At 41.9% G+C, this 24,471-nt stretch overlaps 2 protein-coding genes across 5 annotated transcripts; one reads left to right on the top strand and one right to left on the bottom strand.

Annotated features, from left to right (window-relative positions):
• The first annotated feature begins 716 nt into the window (after nucleotides 1–716).
• Nucleotides 717–16,477, top strand: sp1 (sp1 transcription factor). Of its 4 annotated transcripts, none has more exons than XM_083771489.1 (6): nucleotides 717–795; nucleotides 1,420–1,496; nucleotides 2,426–3,776; nucleotides 4,671–4,812; nucleotides 6,091–6,281; nucleotides 14,158–16,477. In XM_083771489.1, exons 1-6 carry the CDS (start codon nucleotides 786–788, stop codon nucleotides 14,442–14,444), a joined length of 2,058 nt encoding a protein of 685 aa, XP_083627615.1. In that variant the 5' UTR covers nucleotides 717–785; the 3' UTR covers nucleotides 14,445–16,477. The 4 variants fall into 4 exon arrangements, with proteins under 4 accessions (XP_083627615.1, XP_083627617.1, XP_083627616.1 ...); XM_083771491.1 differs by having other exon boundaries at nucleotides 784–922; XM_083771490.1 differs by lacking the exon at nucleotides 717–795 and adding an exon at nucleotides 800–925.
• Nucleotides 16,478–16,624: 147 nt separating this feature from the next.
• Nucleotides 16,625–21,636, bottom strand: LOC310862982 (cell division cycle-associated protein 7-like; the record flags this gene model as incomplete). The annotated part of the gene is made up of 8 exons (XM_083771104.1): nucleotides 16,625–16,667; nucleotides 16,863–16,999; nucleotides 17,984–18,133; nucleotides 18,645–18,788; nucleotides 19,204–19,344; nucleotides 19,811–19,903; nucleotides 20,137–20,665; nucleotides 21,527–21,636. The coding sequence occupies 8 exons, from the start codon at nucleotides 21,634–21,636 to the stop codon at nucleotides 16,625–16,627; spliced, it is 1,347 nt and encodes a 448-aa protein (XP_083627230.1).
• Nucleotides 21,637–24,471: the final 2,835 nt, after the last annotated feature.

The raw sequence follows: 24,471 nt of genomic DNA, 5'->3' as shown, positions 1-24,471 counted from the left end.
ACGCTCACATCCCGGCTTCCGGCTAGCGCAAGTTTGAAGTGATATAATTCTAACGCAACTCGAAACTCACGAGTTTCAACTTGTTTGAGCCCGGAGTGGGTTCGTTTTGATTGGATTGGAATGTAATGTTTTTTATGTGGGACTTTGAAGCTCATTTTGAGCATACTACTACTAATAATAAGTGAGGAAAAGGAGAAAAAAGTGAGGAAAAACTTATATACTAAAATACATAATGAAAATATATCATCACCATCCGCATTTGTCAGTAGCTAGCTGCCACACAGCCTTGTGGGTATTCGTTTCACTTCCACTTGCTTAATAAAATAAAAATGGAAAATAAAACAGAAACTAGCCGATCAAAATGAGCTTGTAGATCGGGTGTTCTTGTAGAACTAAGTACAAAGTAGAAGGCTACTGAAGGCCTATTCATAGTCTGGATTTTCGGTGATGAGGTGACCACCACTCCGGTGGTGAGCTGACCACCGGAGCTGAAATAACATTAAGCGGTGGTGAGTAAAAACAGAGAAGGGCTGGAGCGGTGGCGGTGGTTTGCTCTTCACCGTGGCTTGTGACGTCATGTTGTAGTTCGGCGGTCACCTCACCACCGAAAATCCAGACTATGTATGAGCCTTAACACTTTCTTCGTCCACAAACTAGGTCGTGTCACGGATTACAAAACGAGCGCTCCCGGTTTTGGCCTCCTTCATTAGCAAGTTTGTGTGACGCGTTGGTGGAAAAGTTGTCAAGCAGAAAAGGCTTCTGAGAGAAACTCCTCCCGTCTTGAAATGATGAGCAGTAAGTCAACTTTTTACAACTGTAGTTCTGTTCGCGCACTGAGTGAAGATAACACGTTTGAAAACATTGTTAAACTGAATACGAAGCATAACGTTTTGGGGATCTTATAGGATGTATTGAATATGAGGTTGTAAGTTTTTACGTTCAGTTTTTTCCCATCCATATTTAAAACTAACACCACTTCTTGGTAGCTAACATATCGCTAGCCAACTACGCTAACTGGAACGTAAACTTTTTTTGCTAGGTGGTGTATATTAGGTTTGTATTAATGGCATTTGCTCATAATGTTAATTTGATTGACCTGTGTCTGTGATGTTTTAGACAGTCAGCTACAGTTCGTGGTTCATGTTTGAGTCAGTTCTAATGTTAACAATGTAATCATGTTTACTTGTTGCACTTTAGTGTTAACGTTAGCTTAGCCAAACGGCTAGCTGGCCCGCAGGAGAAGACTTGCGGCTCGATTGCTGAAGTTTACTAGCCCACCAACTGCTCACATGCTGACTAGAACTGTACATTTGTGTCAGCTCGACTCTGCTGTGTATTTTTTGTTCCGATAAAATGGGACGATCCTTTGCATTAGTGTTGAGATCAGTGGTATGAATAAAGTCCCCTTCCTTCCTGCAGACCAGCAGCAAGATGAAATGGCCGCTTTGGAGAGCGACGGAGACTACAACCAAAAGCGAAACGCAAACACACAACAAGTATGTTTGATCCGTGATCGATTTGTACTGGATTGTCAGTCAGTGATTTGATCCCCACTCGCGCAGCGAGACCCGTTTAATGCACAATAATCACGTGTTCATGAATCGCAGGGTCTGTGTGATGATGATAATCCGTGACTTTGAAAAGGAAGGCGTTAGTCTTGTGGATGTATGTTGTTGTATTTTTGTCAGGAGCACATGTCACCGGCGGCGGGGTGGGGGAATGGGCAGGTAAAATTCGCCCACATGGGGTGTTCCCATCAAGCCCCGCACTTCATGTGCATCTCGCTCAGCCCATTTGGCTGCCCTTGGAGGGGGTGGCCTCCACACACTGAGTCAGTTTATAGGGCAAAATAAAGTGTGGGAGGGAGATGGGTGGGTTGGGGGAGGGGAAGCCAAGCCCGCCGCTGCTCTCGAAAAAATGTGGTCCCACCCATTCTCCCACTATGTTCTGTCACCCCCCAGCCAGAACAGTCAGTGTAGTAATCCAAAATCAAGAAGGTGCAGTGATTTGGGTAATATATTTTGTTTAAATTCAGAATGTGTTTACTTTTTTATATACAACTCCTGGCATATGCTGTTTGTTGTGACTTCTCTATTATGGTCTATCTATGTAAAAGCCACAGATTGACCCAACCTGGCTTCCCTATTTTGAGCATGTCAAAATAGTTATTGTCAAAAATGTTCTAAAAGAATACAAAAGTGGCAGATTTACAAGCTCACAATGTGTTCTGATCTGTGAGCTTGTAGATTGGGTATTTCAATTTGTCGCACAACAAAGTAAATGTTGGTTAATTTACAACTGTTAAAGGCCTTTTCAACATGGCAACATCATTTCTTTGACATCTAACCTGCTTCTGTATTGTCTCCAATTTCCTTCCCCCGTTTCTTTTTAAAATGTGTGTTTGTTTCGCCCCTGCCTTCCCCAGGACTCCCAACAACCATCTCCACTTGCTTTGTTGGCGGCCACCTGTAGTCGGATAGACACCCCGGGAGAGAGCGATTCACCTAACGACCACCATCAACCAAACCAGCATCAACAGTTGGAGCTGACCCAAGGCGTTTTGACTTCCACCGCCAACGGCTGGCAAGTCATCCCCGTCGGCATCCAGACTTCCTCAGGCACCAGCACGGTCACTACTGACTCAGCGGTGATGGCAGGAGGCGACTCAGGCAAAAACAGACAGGTGCTGTCACCAACAACATCTATTTCAGCTCAGGGACAGCAGCAGCAGTTTGTGGTGACCCAAGCTCCAACCCTGCAAGGACAGCAGGTGCAAACCATCTTATCGAGCATGATGCCCAACATTCAGTATCAGGTGATTCCCCAGTTCCAAACAGTGGATGGACATCAGCTGCAGTTCGCCCAGGCTCAACAGGACCCCTCTGCTTCCGGTGCAGGGCAGCAATTCCAGATCGTGTCTTCTCCCAATGGCCAGCAGATCATAACAACCACTAACCGAGCAGGCGGTGCGGGAAACATCATAACTATGCCCAGTCTCTTACAGGGAGCCATCCCCATACAGAGTCTAGGCTTAGGTAACGGTGTGTTGCAAAACCAGCACCAGTTTCTGGCTAACATGCCCATGTCCCTGAACGGGAATATCACTTTGTTACCAGTGAGTGCTGGGCAGGGCGGTACAGTGGGAGATGGAAGTGGCGGAGGGGATGCAGGTGTTGGTCAGCTTATACAACATCAGCCAGTGTCTTCCAGCGGGACATGTTACCTCACTGGTGCGACAACAATCACCACTCAGACCCCTACTTCTTATGGAATGAGCCAGACGCAGAACAGCAATGGACTAGTAATGTCAGGGACATTCCAGCAGAACACGGCATCTAATGTGGGTGTTCCCATACAGCCAGACAACAGAGATGGTCAGCAGCCACAGCAGATCCTCATCCAGCCCCAGCAGTTACTCCATGGCGGGACCCACCTGCAAACCATCCAGGCCACAGCAGCTGGAGGTCAGGTATTTGCCACACCGACGCTCACCCAGGAAGGGCTCCAAAACCTCCAGATCATGCCAAACACGGGCCCCATCCTCCTCCGCACGGTGGGCCCCAATGGCCAGGTGAGCTGGCAGACCATCCAGCTTCAGAGCCCGGGTGGAGCTCAGATCACCTTGGCCCCTATGCAGTCTCTACCCCAGCTGGGCCAGGGTCAGGGGACAGTGCAGATCCCAGGCCTGCAGACCATCAACATCAACACACTTGCCAACTCAGGACTGCAGATGCACCAGCTGCAAGGGGTCCCCATCACCATCGCCAACACCACAGGTCAGTCAGTATCTCAGTGTTGGAAGAGTCCACAGTATAATTATATGCTACTTTTTGGCTCAGGGGTGTAAACAATTATTTTATTGCGTCAGTCTTAAAGTGGCAATTTAACTTTATTTTTGAATGTTTTAATTGATTCCAGGCATTGTTTGGCCGTATAAAATTACTATTTTCCATGGTCAATTTGTCCCTTTTATTTAATCAAATTGAGGTGTAACAGATTTTTTAATTTACCAAAGAATTGTAATCAAATTATTTAACATTTAGTAGGCTGCTACTACTAGAGATTTACTTATTGAATACAATATCCATATTGTGCTGCATTTGTGTCAAGGACATATGTGGCATGGGTCATATTCTGCTTGCAAGGTGTGTACAATTGAATTGCAATGAATTCTGCATCCATTATTTGCTGTTAAATGCAAAGCACTTATCTATGCAACTGATCTCCTATCCACTTGGTGTCTCCACTACAGCTACACTATACTGGTTTAACCAGTTACGCCATTACAATAGCACCAAGTATACAAAAATCATCCTGTCAAGTAGCGTTGTTGAAGTAGTTGTGTGTGACATCAAATTTATTCCTATTGATTTTCATTAGTATTCGGGAGTTGGCTACAGTATTCCTGTCTTAAGGGGTGTAACCTGACCCTGCCCATCGTTTGACTTATCAAGCCTGAAGCCTTCACCAGTGTAGTCACAGGCATGGTTCCACTACCTGTCTAGTCTGTATAATAACCCAACAATGACCATAGATTAATCAGTAGTATTGTATTACTATTTGTGATTACATATTCGCATTCAAGTCATCTTAAAAAAACAAGGTGCAAAGCCAAAAGTTTTTACTTCTTCAACTCTATTTGAATATCACTCACTCCTTCATCACTGTAGGTGATCAGGGGTTGCATACAGCTGGAGAAAGTTTGGACGACAGCACAGCCATTGATGACGAGAACATCAGCCCACAGCCTCAAGGACGACGCAACCGGAGAGAAGCCTGTACGTGTCCATTCTGCAAGGATGGAGAAGCACGGTACGTTATTTGAATGACTACAGTAGTGGCCATTTTTGTAAGGTCAGTCATATGCATCCGTCCGTCAGTGATGACGATGGGTTGTGCCTGGGTAAGGTATAATTGCCTAAAACTATGACCTTGTTCAAGTCGGATTTTAGGAACCCCCAGGCAGTCACACAAGGGCAGTCTGTATTACCTAGCCTCAGTCTAGTGCAAGACAACCAACAGCTAGAAGTGATTTTACTGACATTTAGGGCAGGGTCATACATAAGCTTCAGAAGCATCACTTTCATTCTATGGAATCATGGGGGTGCAACATTTTGTGGCATTTTGACAGCGCTTCTCAAGCATGGAATTCAACATTGGTGAACTGTGACCAGGCGTCAATATAATAGGAAAGAAAGTGTAAATGGGGCAGTTATGTAGCGACTTTATCCAAAGCAAGTTTACAATGTGCATTGCATTCACCCTTTCACACGTCACATACCGACAGCAAAGGAAACCATGCTAGGCACCAATCTGCTCATTGGGGAAAGTTAAAGGAATATTTCACTTTCAAACATGTTTGCTGTCATTTTTACTCAGGCTTTTGTGAACACCCCAGATAGTTTTTAAGTTGCTTAATTCAGTATTTAGATATTTGATACAGTATGCATTTTAGTTGCGCAAACCCTTTCCTATACAAACCCATTAACTTCAAACTCCATTTGAATCATGATAGATTTATTGTAAACACCTGTCATTCTGGTGACTGATATTGTCCTAATGTGTGAGGGGTTTATGGGGAAATTAAAATAATGTAAAAGCAGCTGCTAAAATGAATATCAAATATCTAAATACTGAAAGAATCAAGCAACTTCAACAGAGTAGATGTTAAAATGACACAAACGTGTTTGAAAGTGAAATAGCTTTGTTGTATTTTTTATTTAACTGTATCCTATTATTCTATTGTGGAAAGGATATGAAAATTGGAAATAATACTTCCAAAAGAAGCTCTGTTTTTAGATCATTCTCTATGTAATGGAAAATCTTCACCAGCCTATGTAAAGGTTTTGCGCAGAAAACGATCTATTGAGACCTAGAATGCATTGTGAAGCGTGTGTGGTTGGATTTTCACACGTCCTCTTCACAACAGCACAATAGGATTTAGGTCACCCTGTAAGACTTAAAACTATGCTTACAAACCTCTCGTAGTAAAACGATGCTCACAAACATCTCTCCTTAGCAGTAAAACTATGCTCACAAACATCTCTCTTTAGCAGTAAAACTATGCTCACAAACCTCTCTCCTTTGCAGTGATCCAAGTAAGAAGAAGCAGCACATTTGTCACATCCCTGGCTGTGGGAAGATCTACGGCAAGACGTCCCACCTCAGGGCCCACCTCCGTTGGCACACAGGAGAGAGACCCTTCGTCTGCGGTTGGTCGTTCTGCGGAAAACGCTTCACTCGCTCGGATGAACTGCAGCGTCATAAGAGGACACACACAGGTGATGTTTCCTTGCCGGGTTTTATGGGGGTTATTAAAGTCTTTAATACAATTAAAGCAATTTTGTGTAGTGGAGGACCATTTACCCACCTTATTTCAGTTATAACATGTACCTCTGCTGGAGCATCTAAGCATGGTGTAACCTCATTCCCTCTTGCACCATATGTTTTGGTAACTCTGGGGTTGTCCTCTTAGTTAAGGACAGGACTGTTTATGGACTGCATTGTGAATATCCTCCAACCCACCACCCACTTTTGATAGGCTTGGAGAAAACAAGTGTTCTCTCCTGTGTTGCTGCTTTCACAAGCCCAAATGCGGTGCTAGTGTTGGCAATCTTAATCCATTTCACTTGTTAAAATAATCAGAAGGAACAACAGTTTCAAACCAGCTTGCACATTTAGCGAAGTCTAAATACATCACAGGAAAACAAGATAATTGTTAATCCTCTGGTAAAATGCACTTTAGTACAATAGTAATATAGAACGAACGAAAATACATCACATGGATGCTGGGACGTATCCTCAGTGATGTATCCCAAGGTCATCAGGGTTTCGGGTCTCGCAAACATCACACCCCTCACTCGGGTGACCCAGCCGGGGTGATCAAGTCCCGATTTACGTCCCAGTAGCTACCCTCGATCAGACCCACTAGGGAAAGACCAGGGCCACACAAGCTAGTACAAATTGTAATACTGTATACTGTGTTGTTGACCATACTGTGAAAGAGTGGTTGATTATTAAAGTTCTAGAGGGCAGAGGAAGAGATGAGGAGAAAGGAGAGACTGATGGAGACGGTACACAAAGGGCAGCTTATTCAAGATCTACGGAAATGAGGATTAATGGATTCAGAAGCAGAATAGGAGTCGAGTGATGCAGATTGTGAGACAGCCAAGCCAAAATAATGAAAAAAGCAGCAAGGATGCAGACGGACAAGGAAAGGAAGGGTACATAACAGTCCATTTAGATCACACCAAGATGGACACAAACTTGTGTGACACATAAGTAATATCCAGTAATGTTAAATGATAAACATTTTGGACTTGCTATGCATAAAAAATGTATGACCTGGTCAACAAACGTTTACATATATGCAGTATTTGTGCAGCCGTAGTCTCCTCCAGCCAATACTTGACTGTTGGCAACCTTGCATTGGCATTGCTGTGAGCCTGTGACTGATGCGGATTGCCAATGACATTTAACAAGGACTCGTTTTTTTTTTTTTTTTCACTTAATTTTTATTGAAGGAAAAAACATACACAACTGACAAGACAATACGGAAAGAAAAAAGACAAAAAGTAAACAAAAAAAAGGCTGCATTTCTCATATTACAAAAAAACTTTCAATGAAATCCAATTGCAATATCGCTAGGCTGAGAGAAGAAATTCCACTTTTCCCACTTTTTATAGAATTTATCCTCTTGTAGTCTAAGTATGAATGTTAGTTTTTCCATAGAATACAGTTCCTCAATAATGTCCATCCATTGATCTTTCGTTGGTGGGTCCTGCTGGCACCAGCGTCGTGTGATTGCTTTTTTACTTGCTGCTAAGAGGATCTTGATTAAATATTTATCATGTGTTAGAAACTCTTCAGGGATATTTCCCAACAGTAGAAAAGAAACAGACAGAGGTATCTCAAAACACAGAATGGTCTCCAAGGTGGAATGGATGTCCTGCCAGTATTTCTGAATTTTAGGACAAGACCAGAAAATATGAGCGTGGCCCGCTCCCTTGTGGCCACATTGTCTCCAGCAAGGCTGATCTGTTTTCAGTTGTCTCGATTTAATTTTGGGGGTAATAAAAAATCTCATTAGGTTCTTCCAACAGAATTCTCTCCACATTCTTGAATTGGTGGATGTAATTTGTGTATTGCACATGTTTGCCCATTCTTCTGATGTGATGGTAATCTCCAACTCTTTTTCCCAATTAGTTTTAATGTACTCTGTGGAGTTGACCCTAGCTGAAACCAGGGCATTATAAATACTGGATACTACTCTTTTGGACTCATGCTTATATGCCTGAATAAAAACCTGTATGAGATCGTTTGAGGCCACCGGCTCGGATGCTTTCACCTCCCCCATGAAGTACTCTCGTATTTGGAGGTATCTAAAAAAGTCCTTGTTATCTATGCACATACACATATCTTTCAATTGTTCAAAGTTCAATAACACATTGCCTTTCATGGCAGTACTGTAAGAGGAAAAACCATACCGAGCCCATCGCCTGAAAGTTTGATCATACACACCAGGCTTAAAATCTGGATCGTAAGCGGGCCACCTCAACACCCTGATTGTCCTCTCCATTTTGAACTGTTTCACGACTTTGAACCAAGTATTTAAAGTAAATATTGTGAATGGGTCTAAAATGTCATAGTATGACTTAGCCTGGTCTTTGTTCCCAATTAAAGACTGAATAGGGATGTTGATTGATTTAATTTCCAAAGCTTTCCATTTTGCCTCGCATTTATCATCACACCAACATATTAAAGGTCTTAATTGTGACGCATAATAGTAATCCCTCAAATTTGGAAGGGATAGTCCCCCTCTTTCTTTAGGGAGTTGTAAAGTTTGGAATCTGATTCTCGGTTTTTTTCCGTTCCAGATAAATCTAGATATCATTTTGTCCCATTCACAAAACTGTTTGGCAGGCACCTCCACTGGTAGAGACTGAAAGAAATATAATATCCTAGGTATAACATTCATCTTGACTGCTTCTATTCTAGAACTTAAGTCCAAGGGAGACAGAGACCATCTCTCAATATCTTTTTTAATTTGTGTGATTATGGGTTGATAATTTGCTTCATAGAGTTTAGATAGGTCCTTAGTCAACCTTATTCCCAGATATTTAATTGATTTAGAGTTCCAATTGAAAGGGTAAAGCTCTTTTGTTTCCTTTGAGGGCTTGTAATTATAAGAGAGTATCTGAGTTTTATCCACATTGAGTTCATAGCCTGAGAACCGACCATACATTTCCAAGGAGCTCATTAATTTGGGGAGACATCTATCCGGATTTTTTAAATAAATTAACAAATCATCTGCATATAAAGCCAGCTTCTGCTCCTCATCATTTATAGGGATTCCTTGTATTTGAGGGTCTTCTCTGATTGCCTGGGCCAGGGGTTCTATAAAAATGGCGAACAGTCCTGGACTGCAGACGCAGCCTTGACGGACGCCACGTGACAGAGTGAATTGGTTCGATAGATGTCCATTTATTTTAACTCTTGCTGTGGGTTTTGTGTACAAAGTTTTGAAGCACTTAATTGATTCTTCAGTAAAGCCAAATTTTTTAAGTATCAGGAACAGGAAGTCCCACGAAACAGTGTCGTATGCTTTAAAAGCATCGAGGCTTACTAAAATAGAGCTTATTTTATGTTGTTTTATGTGGTTCATGACATGTAAAGTCCGCCTTATATTGTCTTGTGTTTGGCGGCCACGTATGAAGCCAGTCTGGCAAGTTTCGATGATCTCGGACAGAAAGGTGTTCATGCGTTGGGCCATGATTGAGGCATATAATTTATAATCAACATTCAGAATAGATATTGGCCTATATGAGCCACATAGGGCCTTATCTTTGCCCTCCTTAGGAATCACTGTTATAATTGCTTCGCTCCATGAGGGAGGGATTACTCCCTCCTTAAGAGTAAAATTAAAAGATGTCAGGAGTAAAGGCAAGATCTCAATACGAAAGGTTTTAAACCATTCTGCTGGTAGGCCATCACTGCCTGGAGATTTATTTGTTTTGAGATTAGAAATTGCCTTATCTATTTCCTCTATTGTTATTTTGGCAGTCATGATTTTGTTTTCGCCTTCTCCAATACAGGGGAGGTCTAAGGAATCCAGGAAAGATGTTGCTGCTTCCTTATTCACTTGAAATGGTTGCGTATACAGATTTTTATAATATGTCTCAAAGGCTCCCTCGATATCATCCAGATTACTATAAGTTTCTCCTGTTTGAGGATCTTTAATTTTATGGATTGCGTTATGAGTCTGTTGTTTACGTAGCCGCCTGGCCAATATTTTCGTAGCCTTTGGGCCTGATTCATAAAAAGTTTGTTTAATAAATCTGCATTTTTTCTCATAGTCATTCTTATAGACATCGTCAATTTCCTTTCTAATACCCTTAATCTGATGTAGTAACTGATTATCTTGCTTGTCCTTATGTTGTTGTTCCAATTGTTTTAATTTTGTGGTTAATTGTTGATGTTTGTAATCCTTTGCCTTCTTTAAAGTTGAAGCAATGGCAATCATCTTTCCTCTAAGTACTGCTTTAGCAGCATCCCATAGCATCACTGGGTTCACCTCACCATTATCATTGTCCTGTATATAAGTTTTAATATCGGATTTGATGCTCTCCGTGAGTAATTTGTTATTTAGAATACCTGTATTGAGTCTCCATAGCGTATTTCTTGGTCTACTGTCCAGATGTAAAGTCAAATAAACAGCAGCATGGTCAGATATATCAGTTGAACCCAATGAGCAATCTCTTATTCTATGTCTGTCACCCTTGAACATGAAAATATAGTCAATTCTCCTGTGTACAGAATGAGGCACTGAAAAGTGTGTGTAGTCTCTCTCGGACGGATGGAATTCTCGCCACACATCAAACATACCTGATTCCTCCAGTAGAGCATTTATTGTTCTTGTTTGTGGAGATGTAGTTACCGTTTTATTTGTTGTGTCCAATTTACTAAGTATATTATTTGCATCTGTTGCACAAATCAATATTCCTTCCGACTCTGTTATTATCAAATCGAAAATATGTTTAAAAAAAAGCTTATTACTCCCTGGAGGGGCATAGATATTCAGTAAAGTTACTACACAGCCCTCAAGTTTACATTTCACCATGACATATCGACCTTCTTTGTCATTATATTCTTTAATAATTTCTACATTTAAAGAGTTTGGGATTAATACAGCCACACCACGCCTATTTTCCGATTTAAAAGAGCTGTAGAAAGTATTTCTAAACCCAAACTTTTTCAGTTTCTCATGTTCCGTCCGAGAGAGATGTGTTTCCTGTAAAAATATTATTTGTGCCTTTTCACGTTTCATCTTACTGATGACTTTGCTCCGTTTAACTGGATTATTCAGCCCGTTTACATTGAGGGATATCACCTTAAAATTTCTATTAGCCATTGTACATTGTTTTCACAGTAATAATGATGTATACAGCCCACAAAAAACACATAAAAGCAACAAAAAAACCATATAGAAAAACACATAAAACACGACGCGCCAGGTGGCTTCCAAGAAAGGAAAAAAGCTCTTGCCACCTCATGTTGTATCCCGATGGGAGGGTGGGGGGGAAAAAACTACACTCAAAGTGAAGGCCCCCGCTGTATGTGGAAAAAAAAGAACTAAGCTAAAATCCACACAAGCTGTGTCCACTATGACATGCCTGCTCAAAACTCCTTCGGTATATATATGATCTACAGGAGTCCGTTTAAATCTGACGAGAAAAATAATGATTATACGGGAAAAAAGGCCACGGAAAAAATTATAAAAAATACAATGACCAAATCCAATGATCCAGATATGAGACGATATACTATGCCTAGAGAATCCTTTGCATTCCAGCACTTAACTCCAATTATTGGTCACTCATTTCACGAGTGGACAGAAACAGAATATATAGGCTAAAAGAAAAAAAGTTCTGACCGAGTTCAGACAAGACTGTTCCGTAAATGTCTCTATGCTCCCAACAGCTTATTCAACGGTGCATTAATCAAATGGTTTATCATCCGCCGCGCGTGCAAGCCACGCGTAATTGAAAACAATTAGGTGTGGTAAGAAAAAAAGGGAGAAAACCGTAAAGAAAAGAAAAAAGCCTATATACATACACAGTACTCGTATATATACACATGCAATACACCCGCATGATTGCATATACATAACCAGGCCATACATACGAATATATATAGCCCATATATACATACACACTAAATAAAATGCCAAATCTTACGTCTACCTCTGTCAGCAATGGAAAATATAACCAATAAACTAAACCACTCAGTAAAACCTCTATAAAAATATTAAAGAAAAGAGACTCAGCCCAAGGTCCCTCCTAGAAAGTAAGGAAAAATAAAAAAACAAAAGACTCAGCAACCACATGGGAAATCTATGCTAAAATACCCTAAGTGCGCTCTGGATTCATTCGGTACTTATCTTTCTTCTCTTATTTAGTTTGGCCGGATTGGCCCCACTGGAAAGCTTTAAGTTTTTCTTTTGCTCGTTGAACTGCTTCGTTGCGGCCCGGCTTCCCCCCAGTGCGTTGCCACGGCATTCTCCGCTGTAGGCGAGCTGTCATCTCCTCTGCGGGGGAGCTGGCCACTGGTTGTCTCGGTTCCTCCACGGCGATTCCTCTCTTCACGAGCTCCTCCGTGGCTTCTTTTGCGCTGCCGTATGTGCGTTTGCCTTCGACCCATTTGATGCAAATCATGGCGCCCGGTGATTGGAACTTTATTCCCTTTTTCAGCAAAGCCGCTTTGATTCCGCGATATTCACGTCTCTTCTGCATCACCGCATTCGGGTAGTCATGGTCAAAATTAAGGCGTTTATCTGCGACTTCAATCTTCGTTTGCCATGCTTTCCTGAGGATCATCTCCTTGGTATTGAACTGAAGAAAGTTTATCACGATGGATCTCGGTGGGAACTCTGGACCTCGCTTTTGGGCTAGGGATCTGTGAGCCCTCTGAATCTGTAGGTCGGTGTCTGGTGGGAGGGAGAGTTCTGAAATCAGCAACTTGCCAATAAACTCCTGGACAGTACTGTCTTTTTCACTGTCCTCTACTACGTTATAGACACGCATGTTGTTCCTCCTTGATCTTCCTTCTAATTCAACCAGGGATTCTTGCAGAACTCGCTGTTGTTCCAGAGACCAGAGCAGAGCTTCTTTTACTTCGCCGTTCCACCTTTCCGACTCTTCGATGCGGGCCTCTGCCTCGGCGACTCTTGCGTCTTGCTTCTGGGCTTCTTTCGCGGTGTCCTCAAATCTCTTCGTTACATCTTGTCTGAGGTCTTTAAGGTCTGCCATCAGTTCTTTTTTTAAATCTTCTTTAAAAGAGGTTAGCTCACTGGTCAAGTCCTTTTTAAAGTCTCTTATTTCTTTGGTGATGTTTTCGAGGGCCTTCTGGAGTAAGTCACCTGTTGCTCCCTCGTTGCCAGCAGCGTGTCTTGCTTCGTCCATTTCGTTGAATTCGGTGGTTTTTTCCCGTATATTTTTCACTGTATGACTCCTTGTTTGTCTCCTCTCGTTCATTCCAAAAAAAAATTTGTAATTAAAACATTTAAATTCGATTTAGAGAGATTTATGCATTTTACCGGAGAGAGCTGAAAAGTCAAGCGGCCATGTGTTTAGCCACTCCTACCGGAAGAACAAGGACTCGTTTTGATGTCAAATTAGTCTTAAATTTCCACTCTGATATTAAAGAGGTCTGCTGATACTTGCAGATACCCTGACTTCCTGGAGAAGTGTGCATGCATAATAGAATCCATTCTTTTCAAATCAGTGTTGATCTTTGCTAGAACATTTTGGCTGCAGTCTTCATCTCACTGACCCGTATTGGAGTTGCCTCTTTTCAAGCCTCACTCCACACTGGTATGGCTGTTGAACAGTTTTGGCATTGTAGTTATAGTTCCTCATATGCATGGACATGGGTCCGACTCAGCATGTTTTAGCCAAGCATGTGTGTCATGGTCTAGTAAAGAAAGCCTGAATTATACTTGGTTGCACTGAAAATAGCAGATCTAAAATGGAACGTCTATTTTTGCTGTGCGACACGGCACACAACCTACTATAAAGCAGGCATAGCATTGTATTAAACTATGTTACTCCTTGCCACACCGTTCTAACATTGCTTTTCTTTAAACAAATTTATGTGCAGGTGAGAAGAAGTTCATCTGTCCGGAGTGTCCAAAGCGCTTCATGCGCAGCGACCACCTCTCCAAGCATATCAAGACCCACGTGAACAAAAAGGCAGTGGCTAGCGCCACAGTTTCAGTCGGTGCCACGTCCCCTCCTATGACAGAGGCTGGAACCGGGTTGAACAACGAGCAGCCCACCCTTGTCACCATGGAAACCCTGACCGCAGACAGCATAGCACGGTTAGCTAACAGCGGCATCAACGTGATGCAGGTGGACCTTACCCAAATGAACGGCAGCAGCTACTGAAGGCCCACACATACTCCAGTTTTTAGTGATAAGGTGACCACCGTTCCGGTGGTCACCTTATCTCAGTAAAAACGCCATCTCTGTAAAAACTGAGATGCGTTCGGTTAAACAGTGAGTCTCTTATCACGACGGTGTGGTGTCATGTATTTTCGGTGGTCACCTTATCACCTAAAACTGGAGTATGACTAGGCCTTGAGAGTTGCAGAGGACATTGGCACACTGCATATATGAACATTTAAGGGTTTAAGAAGGGCACGTCTGACTTCAGACTCACAACCCCAAGGGCTACAGACGTGCAGATGTGTTGACGAATTAAAACAGAGTAGGTTTAATTGCTTTCAAGAGCTGAGTCAGGGAGACAGATCTGTCCTGTATTTTTGCCAACTTTGGCATCACCGATCATGGAATCAAACATTCAAATCAACACAAATATCAATTAAAGCATGGCTATTATGAAGGGAAGTGGCACTACCTTGATAATTGTTAACAATACGATGGGACTGCAGGAAAACAGACAGTAAAGACCTGATACTACCTGCACACCCTCGCTCCTCTTGAGCATCCTTGAGTTTGAGAGCTTCCCTTCTGTTTTCCCTACATCTCAGGTGTTTTCTACCCTCTTAGACTGGTCTGATGTTATATCCGATGGGCCTTAACCAAATGAACCCTACCTATGTCCTAATAGGCTAAATTTGCCGGAAAAAAACCGGAGGGAGCCCAAGTATAGACTTGTGGGGAACTCAAAGTGTAGAGGGTTTAAGTACTTAAATCCCATATGGGTAACCGGAGTCCCTCAGGGCTCAATAGTCAATACCAGTGTCTCTTCAGTTTTCTGTTGTGGGGAAAGCTTTCGCTGAAAATAGCCGTTTGACAAGCTTACAATGTGAATCTATTTCCCCGCAATAACGATTCTGGGGTTTAAGTGGTTAAATGCCAAATTCCACACAAAAAAAATAATGTGCTTGATCTTGGGCAGCTGTCATAATTTGGTCTCCCCCACCCTGTTCCCATGTTCAACGGTAGATGAACTGTTGCAGGATTGATGAGTATTAAGTGAATTCAAGGGCGATTTTTCACTTTATAAAGGCCAGGTTGGAAAGGAAGAGGGTTGAATTATATTAGGTCATACCAGTCTGAATCATTCTGGGGAAGTAAATTATATAGGGACACGGAAATGCGAATGTTTCTTCATAGGTACATACATTCAGGCCATGCTGTGATAAGTATCATAGTAAAAACATTGATTAATTTCTTTTATATATGTATATATTTTCTAATGTGTAAAGGCTAAAACAAATCTTACTATAGGAAGGAGCAACTTGCATGGTGTCAAGAGATTGCAGTTGTGTGAGCCTTGCATACAATCAATCTTAACTATTGTTATTGCTGATATAAATGTAGGTTATGTTTATAAACTGAGTCTTCTGTTATAGATTTTGTATTCTATGCAGTCAAGTTCTTCCAAGTACTCTGTTCCTCTTGTGGAATACTGATCAATACTTTGTCTAGCGGTCTTTTGAGTTGAAATTTTCTTCCTCCTGGTTACTTTGCATTTTTAGTTCGGTCAAAGTGAAAACTTGTTTAGTCTTTACGTCCAGACAGCAAAAAAAAAATATGTAAGTGCAAACCAAAGGTTCAAATTCCATTTAATTTTGTCCGTATAAATAAGTGTTGGCTTTTGTAATGCTGGCATGTGTACTAACTGGAAAGCAAATTGACAAAGCTCAGATGTCCAAATGTAAGTTGCACATTTTTGCAACATTCAGGGGTTTTCTGAAATGTATTAATACATACCATTTATACTTCTGGCTATGTATGAATTTAATATAACTGCTTTAAGTTCATAATCTTTATTTGGGGAAGGGCGTATGTCAACATTGCATTGTTTAAATGTATCTTTCAACCCGTTATCCTTAGTTCATTGGACTACAAGTGCCCTTAAGCATTGTGGGGTTTTTATTTTAAATAAGGGAGTTTGTTTTTATATGTATACAACCACAAATGCCAACCGCTGGATTAAAGTTATACAATGACATGGTCTCATCTCATGTTCAGAAAAACAATTTGACAAATTTTATTCAGATATTAGGAACTTGCATAAAGATTCAGACATTAAAAATTGAACTTGCATAAAGAACTTAAAAGCAACATGAACAATTGCACCATCTAGTGGCTTGCATTCATGAATCCTCAGCTTCCTCTCCATTCAGTTTGTTGCGGAGGCTAGACAAGGAAGAAAACGAATGAGTTTAGTTGTAAAATGAACAAGACAAACCCCTAAGTGCATTTTGAATCTACTCCAACCCAACCTGCATGTGAACTGATCAAAGATTTCATGGAAGAAACAGAAGAACCTATAGGTTACAACTTCGGTTACAGTACGTACATATGACAGTGGACCAGTCAGTGTGAACTCACCTGGTGAGGTAGGAGTGGACATCAGAAAAACCGTGGTACTGTGCCAGAGGAAGCAGAATGCCAGTAGGACAGCGTCCCTCACGTGCCCGGCAGAAACTGCAGTTGCAAATACCACGACAAGGAGGGCACTGCCACTCCTGAAAGAGAAATAATGATCAAAGACAATACATTTGTTTTTACACTTCATATCACAGCTAGTAGCTATGGCTATTTGGGGGTGCTTGGTACGGAAAAGTTTGGGTACCTGTTTTTTTGACAGATTGATTTTGAGACAGGCCAGGTTCAGCTGCTGAACAGAACACTGGAGTAGCATTTACATCTTTCATTCTTACCACAGAATGTAGTCTTATCCCATTGACGCCTGGTGCAACGTATACGTTGTTCTACCCTTGATGCCGGCACGCTCTCTGTGTCTCATCAGCTATTGCTATACATGTAGCAACATAACTATTTAAAAAAAAAATCATCAGAATTTGAAGGTTTTCAGAAACCTTAGGTCAGGCCCTAGAAGGCGTTCCCAGATTCGGCCTCGGGCATCAATGGGTTAAAGCAGTGTTTCCCAAGCTCGAGACCCCAAAAATACATAATCACATTTACTTAAGAATTTAACAGTGAAAACACTGGTTTCTTTATATATAAAACTTCAATAAGAATTATTTCCGAAGAAGTTGGATTTTAAATTTTAGAAAGAAAATGGGGACATTAAAAAAATAAATATATATATAGGAAACAAAAATAAGGATTGAGTCATGACCCTTAAAAATGTGTCCTGGCCCAATGTTTGGGAAACAGTGGTGCACATCGTACCTCTGGGCATACAGACCGATAACGAGGCTATAATGGTGCAGAATGAGGTTGAGACAAAGATAAGCAACTGTATCAAGAAGAAATGCGGTCTTGGCATCCTCTACAGAGAATGCACAGCTGCAGTGACCATGAACGCAGTACATGATTAGAGTTTTTCATTAGTTTTTATTTTAACAAGTTTTCAATTTCTGTTTGAATTGGTTTTTAATGTGGGGCTGGCTGGTTTAGTTTTGTAAGGCTTAGTTTTAGATCTACAAGCTCACAACCCGTCGCTGTGAGTACTTTGTTACGGTCCACCACAGAAGCTAACCAACCGGATCGAGAAGTGCGGTCTTGACATCCTCTCCGTATCTGTTCCTCAGGCACGGTCCACAGAACTGGCCTTGAATCCCACGACAATCCTCACTGCGGCAGCACGTCTTTGTGTCAATGGTCTTCTGTCTGCACTGGTGGCAAGTAGAGCCCTTTGAAGAAGAAAACATATATTGTTGGAAAATGTATAAAATAAGTCATCATCAGGAAAAGCCATGTCATGATATCCACAATCCCAGATATTTAGTTTCATATCAAGATATGCACATAATATCAATACACTGCCGACAGTGCCGAGCCCAAGTGTGGGGTTGACTCGTTTCATTCTAATTAGGCAAGTTTTTCTCCAACCTTTAGTCTGAAATAAACAGATGCATTTCATGAAATGATTTGTTGTCCATAGGGTGTTCCGTCCTACACATACTGTACGGTATATTCCTAAAATTGCTGGCTAGTGATAATGGCTTTATCTTATGTTACAAGATATTTATTTCCACATGTTTTCAATATTTCTTCCCCCCCCCCCCCAATAGCTACCCTACAAACCCCCTATTCTGATCTCAGGTCAGAATGGGTTAAGTAAGACCCCCTCAAATGCCCCACTTTTGAGAACTACTGGTCCAATGAACTGTTCTGTGAACCAAACTGGAGTTAGGAACGAACCGTGGCACTGCTGTAGACCTTCACAGTGGTCACGTCTGCCACCTGCTGCAGCTCATGCTCCGTTATATCGCTCACTGGACGGATGACGTGAGGTTTGCCCTGATTGGGCCGCGGAGCGCCACGACTCCGTGGGGCGCGGCGTACCTGGAACACAACTCTAGACTGTGAACATTCCATGTAATATTTAATCGATTCACAAGGATGCAACAGTTCTGTTTAAAGAATTATTGTTTAAAATCAGTTATTAAAAAAAAAAAAGACTTGGATAATATTTTCAAAAATAGTGGAAATAGCACCTCTAGGCTCTACCAGCAGAGAGCTATAAGCTCAGCTTGTAGATCTCTTATTTGTGCACAACAACGTTGTATGTATGGTGAAGTATAAAAAAGGGTGGTTAATCAGATTTAGTTGTTTATAACTCTCTTCAATTGATAAGAGTAGTAACTGATAGAATAATCAGTTTGAGTTTTCCCTTTTCCTGGAAATGCTCCCACATGGGCTAGCCATCGGCCAGCTGTGGCCAAGCAGCTTATGAGAAATCAATAGAAAAACGGCTAACCTCACAGAGCTCCTCCTCCAAGCTGAGCTCCAGCTCTGTCTCCTGGGGAGCGTCGGAGTCACACGACCCCATGGAGCGCGTCTGACGCCGAGCCACACGCTCTGGGTTCTTCCTGGACTCTCCTGCACCGCGCGGGGGACACTGCAAACAAGAGAAACCTCCATCTGACTGGCTTCATCAGCTTTACAACAAAAGTCATGTTTTCTTTTCTGTCATTTATTCAAGACACTGTGGGTGATTTGACCGTATATACACTATACATTATTGAACCCTAGCTTCCCTATATTCTGCAAAAATGGCTGATCTACAAGCTCGTAGATCTGGGGGTACCGGCGCGGTAGACGATTATGGTGCGTAGTACCACATAGCATCGGCTCTGATGCTTCACACAGAGTCCCAGGTTTGATTCCCGAGCCCAGCGGCAGATGTTATGCATGTCACTCCCAGACTCTCCACCAGTTTCCTATGCTGTACTATCAAATAATGGCAGAAACGCCCTAAAAAAAAGAAGTGTGTGCATTGGCTTTTTTGCCCAAGAGATTTGGGCTCTATTTTCAACCAACTGAACCAAGTAGTGTGTGTTTGTTGCGGTGCACAAAACACTCACCACGCTTTTCTGTTTTGGCTGTTTGGCTGCCCGTTTCTTCAGTAACCCTGCACCCCCTGGCATCTTCTGCAGGTCTGCCATCAGCTGAGCCAACTGTTGCAGATGATTCAAAATTGTTAAAGAATCTCAGGCTTGATTTGTACTCGGTGCCATGACAATACTGTATGTTGGAGGCGGTGTAGATGGGCAACAACAGTACAGTATTTCTGCATTGCAAGTTCTCATACCACATTTTCCTAACTCCATCCTTGCTGAAGGCAATATTACAAAATGTACCGAAAACAGAATGAATGATGCTTTCACAAAAAGCTCCTGGCCAGGCTTACCATTGCTTTATTTGCCTTGATGTTCTGAGCCCTCTTGGCAAGAAAAGATTCATCTTCTGGGTTAGAGTCTGAGTCTTTGGATGGAGATGGACGGGCAGCTGCTCTCTCCTCTTCAAATTTAACATGCTTTCCCCTTTTAGCCTTCTTTGACTTTCTTAATTCATCTTGTAGATTAGATTTGGAGTCTTTGAATGGAGATGGTTGGGCCACTGCAGTCTCCTCCTCTTCAAATTTAACAGGTTTTCCCCTTTTTGACTTTCTTAATTCAGCTTGTAGATTAGATTTGGAGTCTTTGGATGGAGATGGTTGGGCCACTGCAGTCTCCTCCTCTTCAAATTTAACAGGTTTTCCCCTTTTTGCCTTCTTTGACTTTCTTGATTCATCATGTAGATTAGATCCAGAGTCTTTGAATGGAGATGGCTGGGCCACTGCCGTCTCCTCCTCAAATTGGACATGCTTCCTCTTCTTTGACTTTCTCTCATCCTCCACTTCCCTCTCGTCACCACTGTCCTCTTCAGTAGGGCTGAGGCTGTCATGATCATGACATTTTTGTTGACATACAAAAATTAACATTTACATTTTTTATACATTGTCATACAAATAATTGTGATTAATTATTTAATTAATGTATTGAATATTGTATATAGTATTTAAGTATAGTAGGCCTACTATTTTGATAAATATGTAATGTTTGTGACAGGCATATACTCTTCAGTAGAAGTTTGTGAACGAAGTACGATCCTCAGCTTGAACGTTTGAGTATCTTGTCGTTTAGATGAAGGCCTTTTCTTTTGAAGTTTGGGCTCTGACTTGGTTTCAAATCCATTTTCAGAATCTGTATTCTGAAAGACAAACACAGCAAACATACGCGAACATTTTGCAAAAATAGCGAACAAAATGCTCAACAACAAGAGAGCTTGTAGATTGGCTATTTTGGGAAACAATGGTTGGTGTACAGGGAATAAAGGACCTAACACTGAATCATGTGAATTGTGAACCATGGCTAGAGCAGGCCAAGTAGATAGAAATGAAAACGTTTGAACTTAATACGAATAATTTTACAAATAAACTACAACTTGATGATGAGTCATAGGCCTATCATATGGCTCATCAGTCATCACCTCAGGATCCTCAATTTACAGTTAGCCTATGTCTCTATGTCCCGATATAAGAGATCGAAAATGATTTTTTTCCCGGTGATTTGATTTTGTCACACACTAGTTGAGAGAGTGAGTGAGTGAATGACAGCCAAGTTTCACACAATGGCTTCGGGGCGAACAGCGGCAGCCTACTGTTAGAAATAGAATTCAAGCACTCAAGCACTCAAAATGGAGCAAAAACAGCTATAATTTCAGTCGAACTTGAGTCAAAGACACATTTCTACACAAACAGCATACGCACGTTCAAGTCGACCTTTTCATGGTCAGAAAACCCGTAAAATGCTCCATCGGTTTCAGACTCCTCTGCAAAGACATCAGCCAGCTCTTTGGTGAGGTGCATTCCTAAAACACTCTCCTGAAGGGACATCATTTGAATCAATCAAAGATATTTCACTCAAACGTCTACAAAAAAATACAACATAAATTTGAATTCATTCAAAAAGAAGTAGGACAAGTTAGATTACCATAATTGATGTTGGTAGCTTCACGAGCTCTTGCCCAAACTGCAGCAAGTTGAGCTGATGTCACGTGATGTATTTAGACCTAGACCCGCCTTCTACCTAGATCATTATTGGATAGGTATAATTATCTAATTTGAAAACTAATGCACCACTGAACTAAACTGCACCCATATTGGAGTCATACGGAACTGTTGCCATTACCAGAACGTTTGTAAACAAACGTGTGTAGGTAGGTATTTCTGGTTAGAATGTCCTAACTGCCAGTGCCCACAAAGCTATGTCTAGTAAGTAAACAATTTAATAAGTTCACAAGTTACCAAGATTTTGAAAACGTTTGAAAAGAGCAATACAAAAATGTGTAAATAGGCCTAATATCTTATGGGGTTGTCCCATGGCACAAAACCTTTTCAGATGGGGGTCCACAGACAAATCAGTTTGACATGAAAATGTTTTAGAACCAATTGGTTCTAAGATCTTCTAATCTTAAAATTGTAATGCCAACTTTATATTTGCTTTGAAAGTATGACGAAATAGGGTAGGCCTAGCTCTACAATGGGTGTTGTATAGGGCAAGGTCGCTTCTCGCCCTCAGGGCGTCTTACTGGTGTTTAGGATCTTTATCTGGTATTCCTAAACACCAGTAAGATGCCCTGAGGGCGAGAAGCGACCTTGCCCTATACGACAGACTGCTGGGAGAGCGCTGGCGCTTTGACATGGGGGGTCAGATCATATGCAACTAGAAAAAGTGCCCTTCTGGGCACAGGTCTCCACCAGGATGAGCAGATGTGAAACATTCCAGGCAAAGGTTTTTCCTTGGCCTCTAGGGAGTTGGCATACAAAGTTTGATCCGTGCAGTTAGAGGTAAAAACACTTTTCGGCCAGTTATAGCGCCACCTTGAGGCTGAGTTGAAATTGTTCATGTGGCATTTCGTCCTCGGCCTAGTGGGAATGTGGGTGCACAATTTCACGGAAATCACGCGATGTGTTCATGATTTGCAGCATTTTGTTTGAAACTGAGCACTCCTGTGAACTTTGGAAGCCAATCTTAACCAATCAGGATGGAGTCTGAGAAATGTGAAAGACCGGTTTCGTTGAATGGCTCTAGAGAGACTGTGTACCAATTTGCGTGATGTTTGGACAAAATCTGTAGGTGTACTGTGCAAAAACTTGTTTTGCACAAAGTGGCCTCCTGGTGGCGCTATAACAGGCCGTTCTGGAAAGTTTGGGGCAGAGGTTCATCGTTGGCATCCAGGGAGTGTGTGTGCAAAAGTTGGCATTGACCGGGTTAACGGTGGCCGAGATTAGCTGCTCACGGACGGACGGACGGACACACACACGGACGGACGGACGGACACACGGACGGACGGAGTGCAAAACATACTCTCCCCCCATGCCTTCGGCCTGGTGGAGACAATGAATTATGTACTGGCCATAATATGGAGTGTGTCTTGAGTGTACAGGGTTTGATGAGGTCAGATCAACATAATCAGAACATGTCAGCTCCATATATGGAGATCTAAGGGTGGTGGCGGGGGCAGTGTCTTGAGTATACAGGGTTTGATGAGGGCCTAGCAAATTTTCGGGCCTGTTGAGAACTATGATTTTCACGCGGCTTGACTAATAACTTTAGGGCGGGCCCGTCTAGAGTTTGAATGGACAGGTATCAGTCAAAAGGGAGACATCGAAGAGGAAGGACGGGTGGGGTAGGCTCAACATATGGAATGTCAGAATAGTCTCTATATATGCAGTTCTAGGTGATGATCCAGTCTTCTCCATGTATGGTTAAGGTTTGATCAGGTCAGTGTTGTGATCTTCATATATGGAGATGGTCAGAGAGTGGAGAGGCGGACAGACGATCATATGGCTTGACGTGTCACGACTCAAGAGGCGTGACGGACTGATGGCCATGGTGGCGTGATAGAGTCACTGACAGGTCTTTCAGGTTTTCATAGTAATCTGTCACAATAACCTCAGTAAACGTATTCCTAATCTTATCCTCAGTAAAACATGCAGTGGGCGGAAAAAATGGGGGCAAGTGTTTTGGGGTGATTTCCGGTTACTGTGTTTATTGTGGAATAGAGAGTATGCACATGCATGATTTTCCCATCAGGACACGCCCCCCCTCATCTAGACTGAGTGGCAAAACATTGAGCAGCATGGAGTGTTGGAGTTTGGAAGCGCTCGTTGGAAATAATTACTCAACCGTCCAGCGTACCACCAGATTAAACATATGTCACATAATGCAGGAGGCAGCAATATATTGTGTTATTGAAAACAAGCACTTCCAAACTCTGACACTTCAGAAAGTAGCTCATAACGTTTCTATGGTGGATTTTTATGAAACAAAAACTTTGCAGATAGAAAGAGGATAATTCAAGCTTTTTGTAGAGCTGCAATGTTGGTGAGTTTAACATTGTTTAATGCAATCAGACAGGACTTTTCTGTTTGAATGAATGGGCTGTCAAGGCCAGAAAGTAGTTTTTTGCCACTCTGTGGGCGTTCCCACATAACTTCCAGGTACGATGATGTCACGTGCATACCCTCTATTCACATACTGATAACAATAGAGCCCAAAAGAAAAAAGTGAATAACATTATATATGTGGGGTGAGAGTGACAGGCTTTAATAGGGGGATAAAAAGGAGGATAGAAATAACTGGTTGAAATAAATTATAGGAATTGACTGCACAGAAGAATCTTTTCACGCCATTTGAAA

The sequence above is a fragment of the Protomyctophum parallelum genome (genome assembly GCF_964188405.1).
Source record: "Protomyctophum parallelum genome assembly, chromosome: 8".
In the NCBI taxonomy this organism is placed as follows: domain Eukaryota; kingdom Metazoa; phylum Chordata; class Actinopteri; order Myctophiformes; family Myctophidae; genus Protomyctophum; species Protomyctophum parallelum.
Note: the sequence above shows the minus strand (reverse complement) of the source record. Positions and strands in the feature narration are given on the sequence as shown.

Coding starts and splice junctions, on each gene's coding strand:
- sp1 (XM_083771489.1), top strand. Junction 4,813..6,090: donor TGCAAGGATGGAGAAGCACG/GTACGTTATTTG, acceptor TCTCCTTTGCAG/TGATCCAAGTAAGAAGAAGC. Junction 6,282..14,157: donor TCATAAGAGGACACACACAG/GTGATGTTTCCT, acceptor ATTTATGTGCAG/GTGAGAAGAAGTTCATCTGT.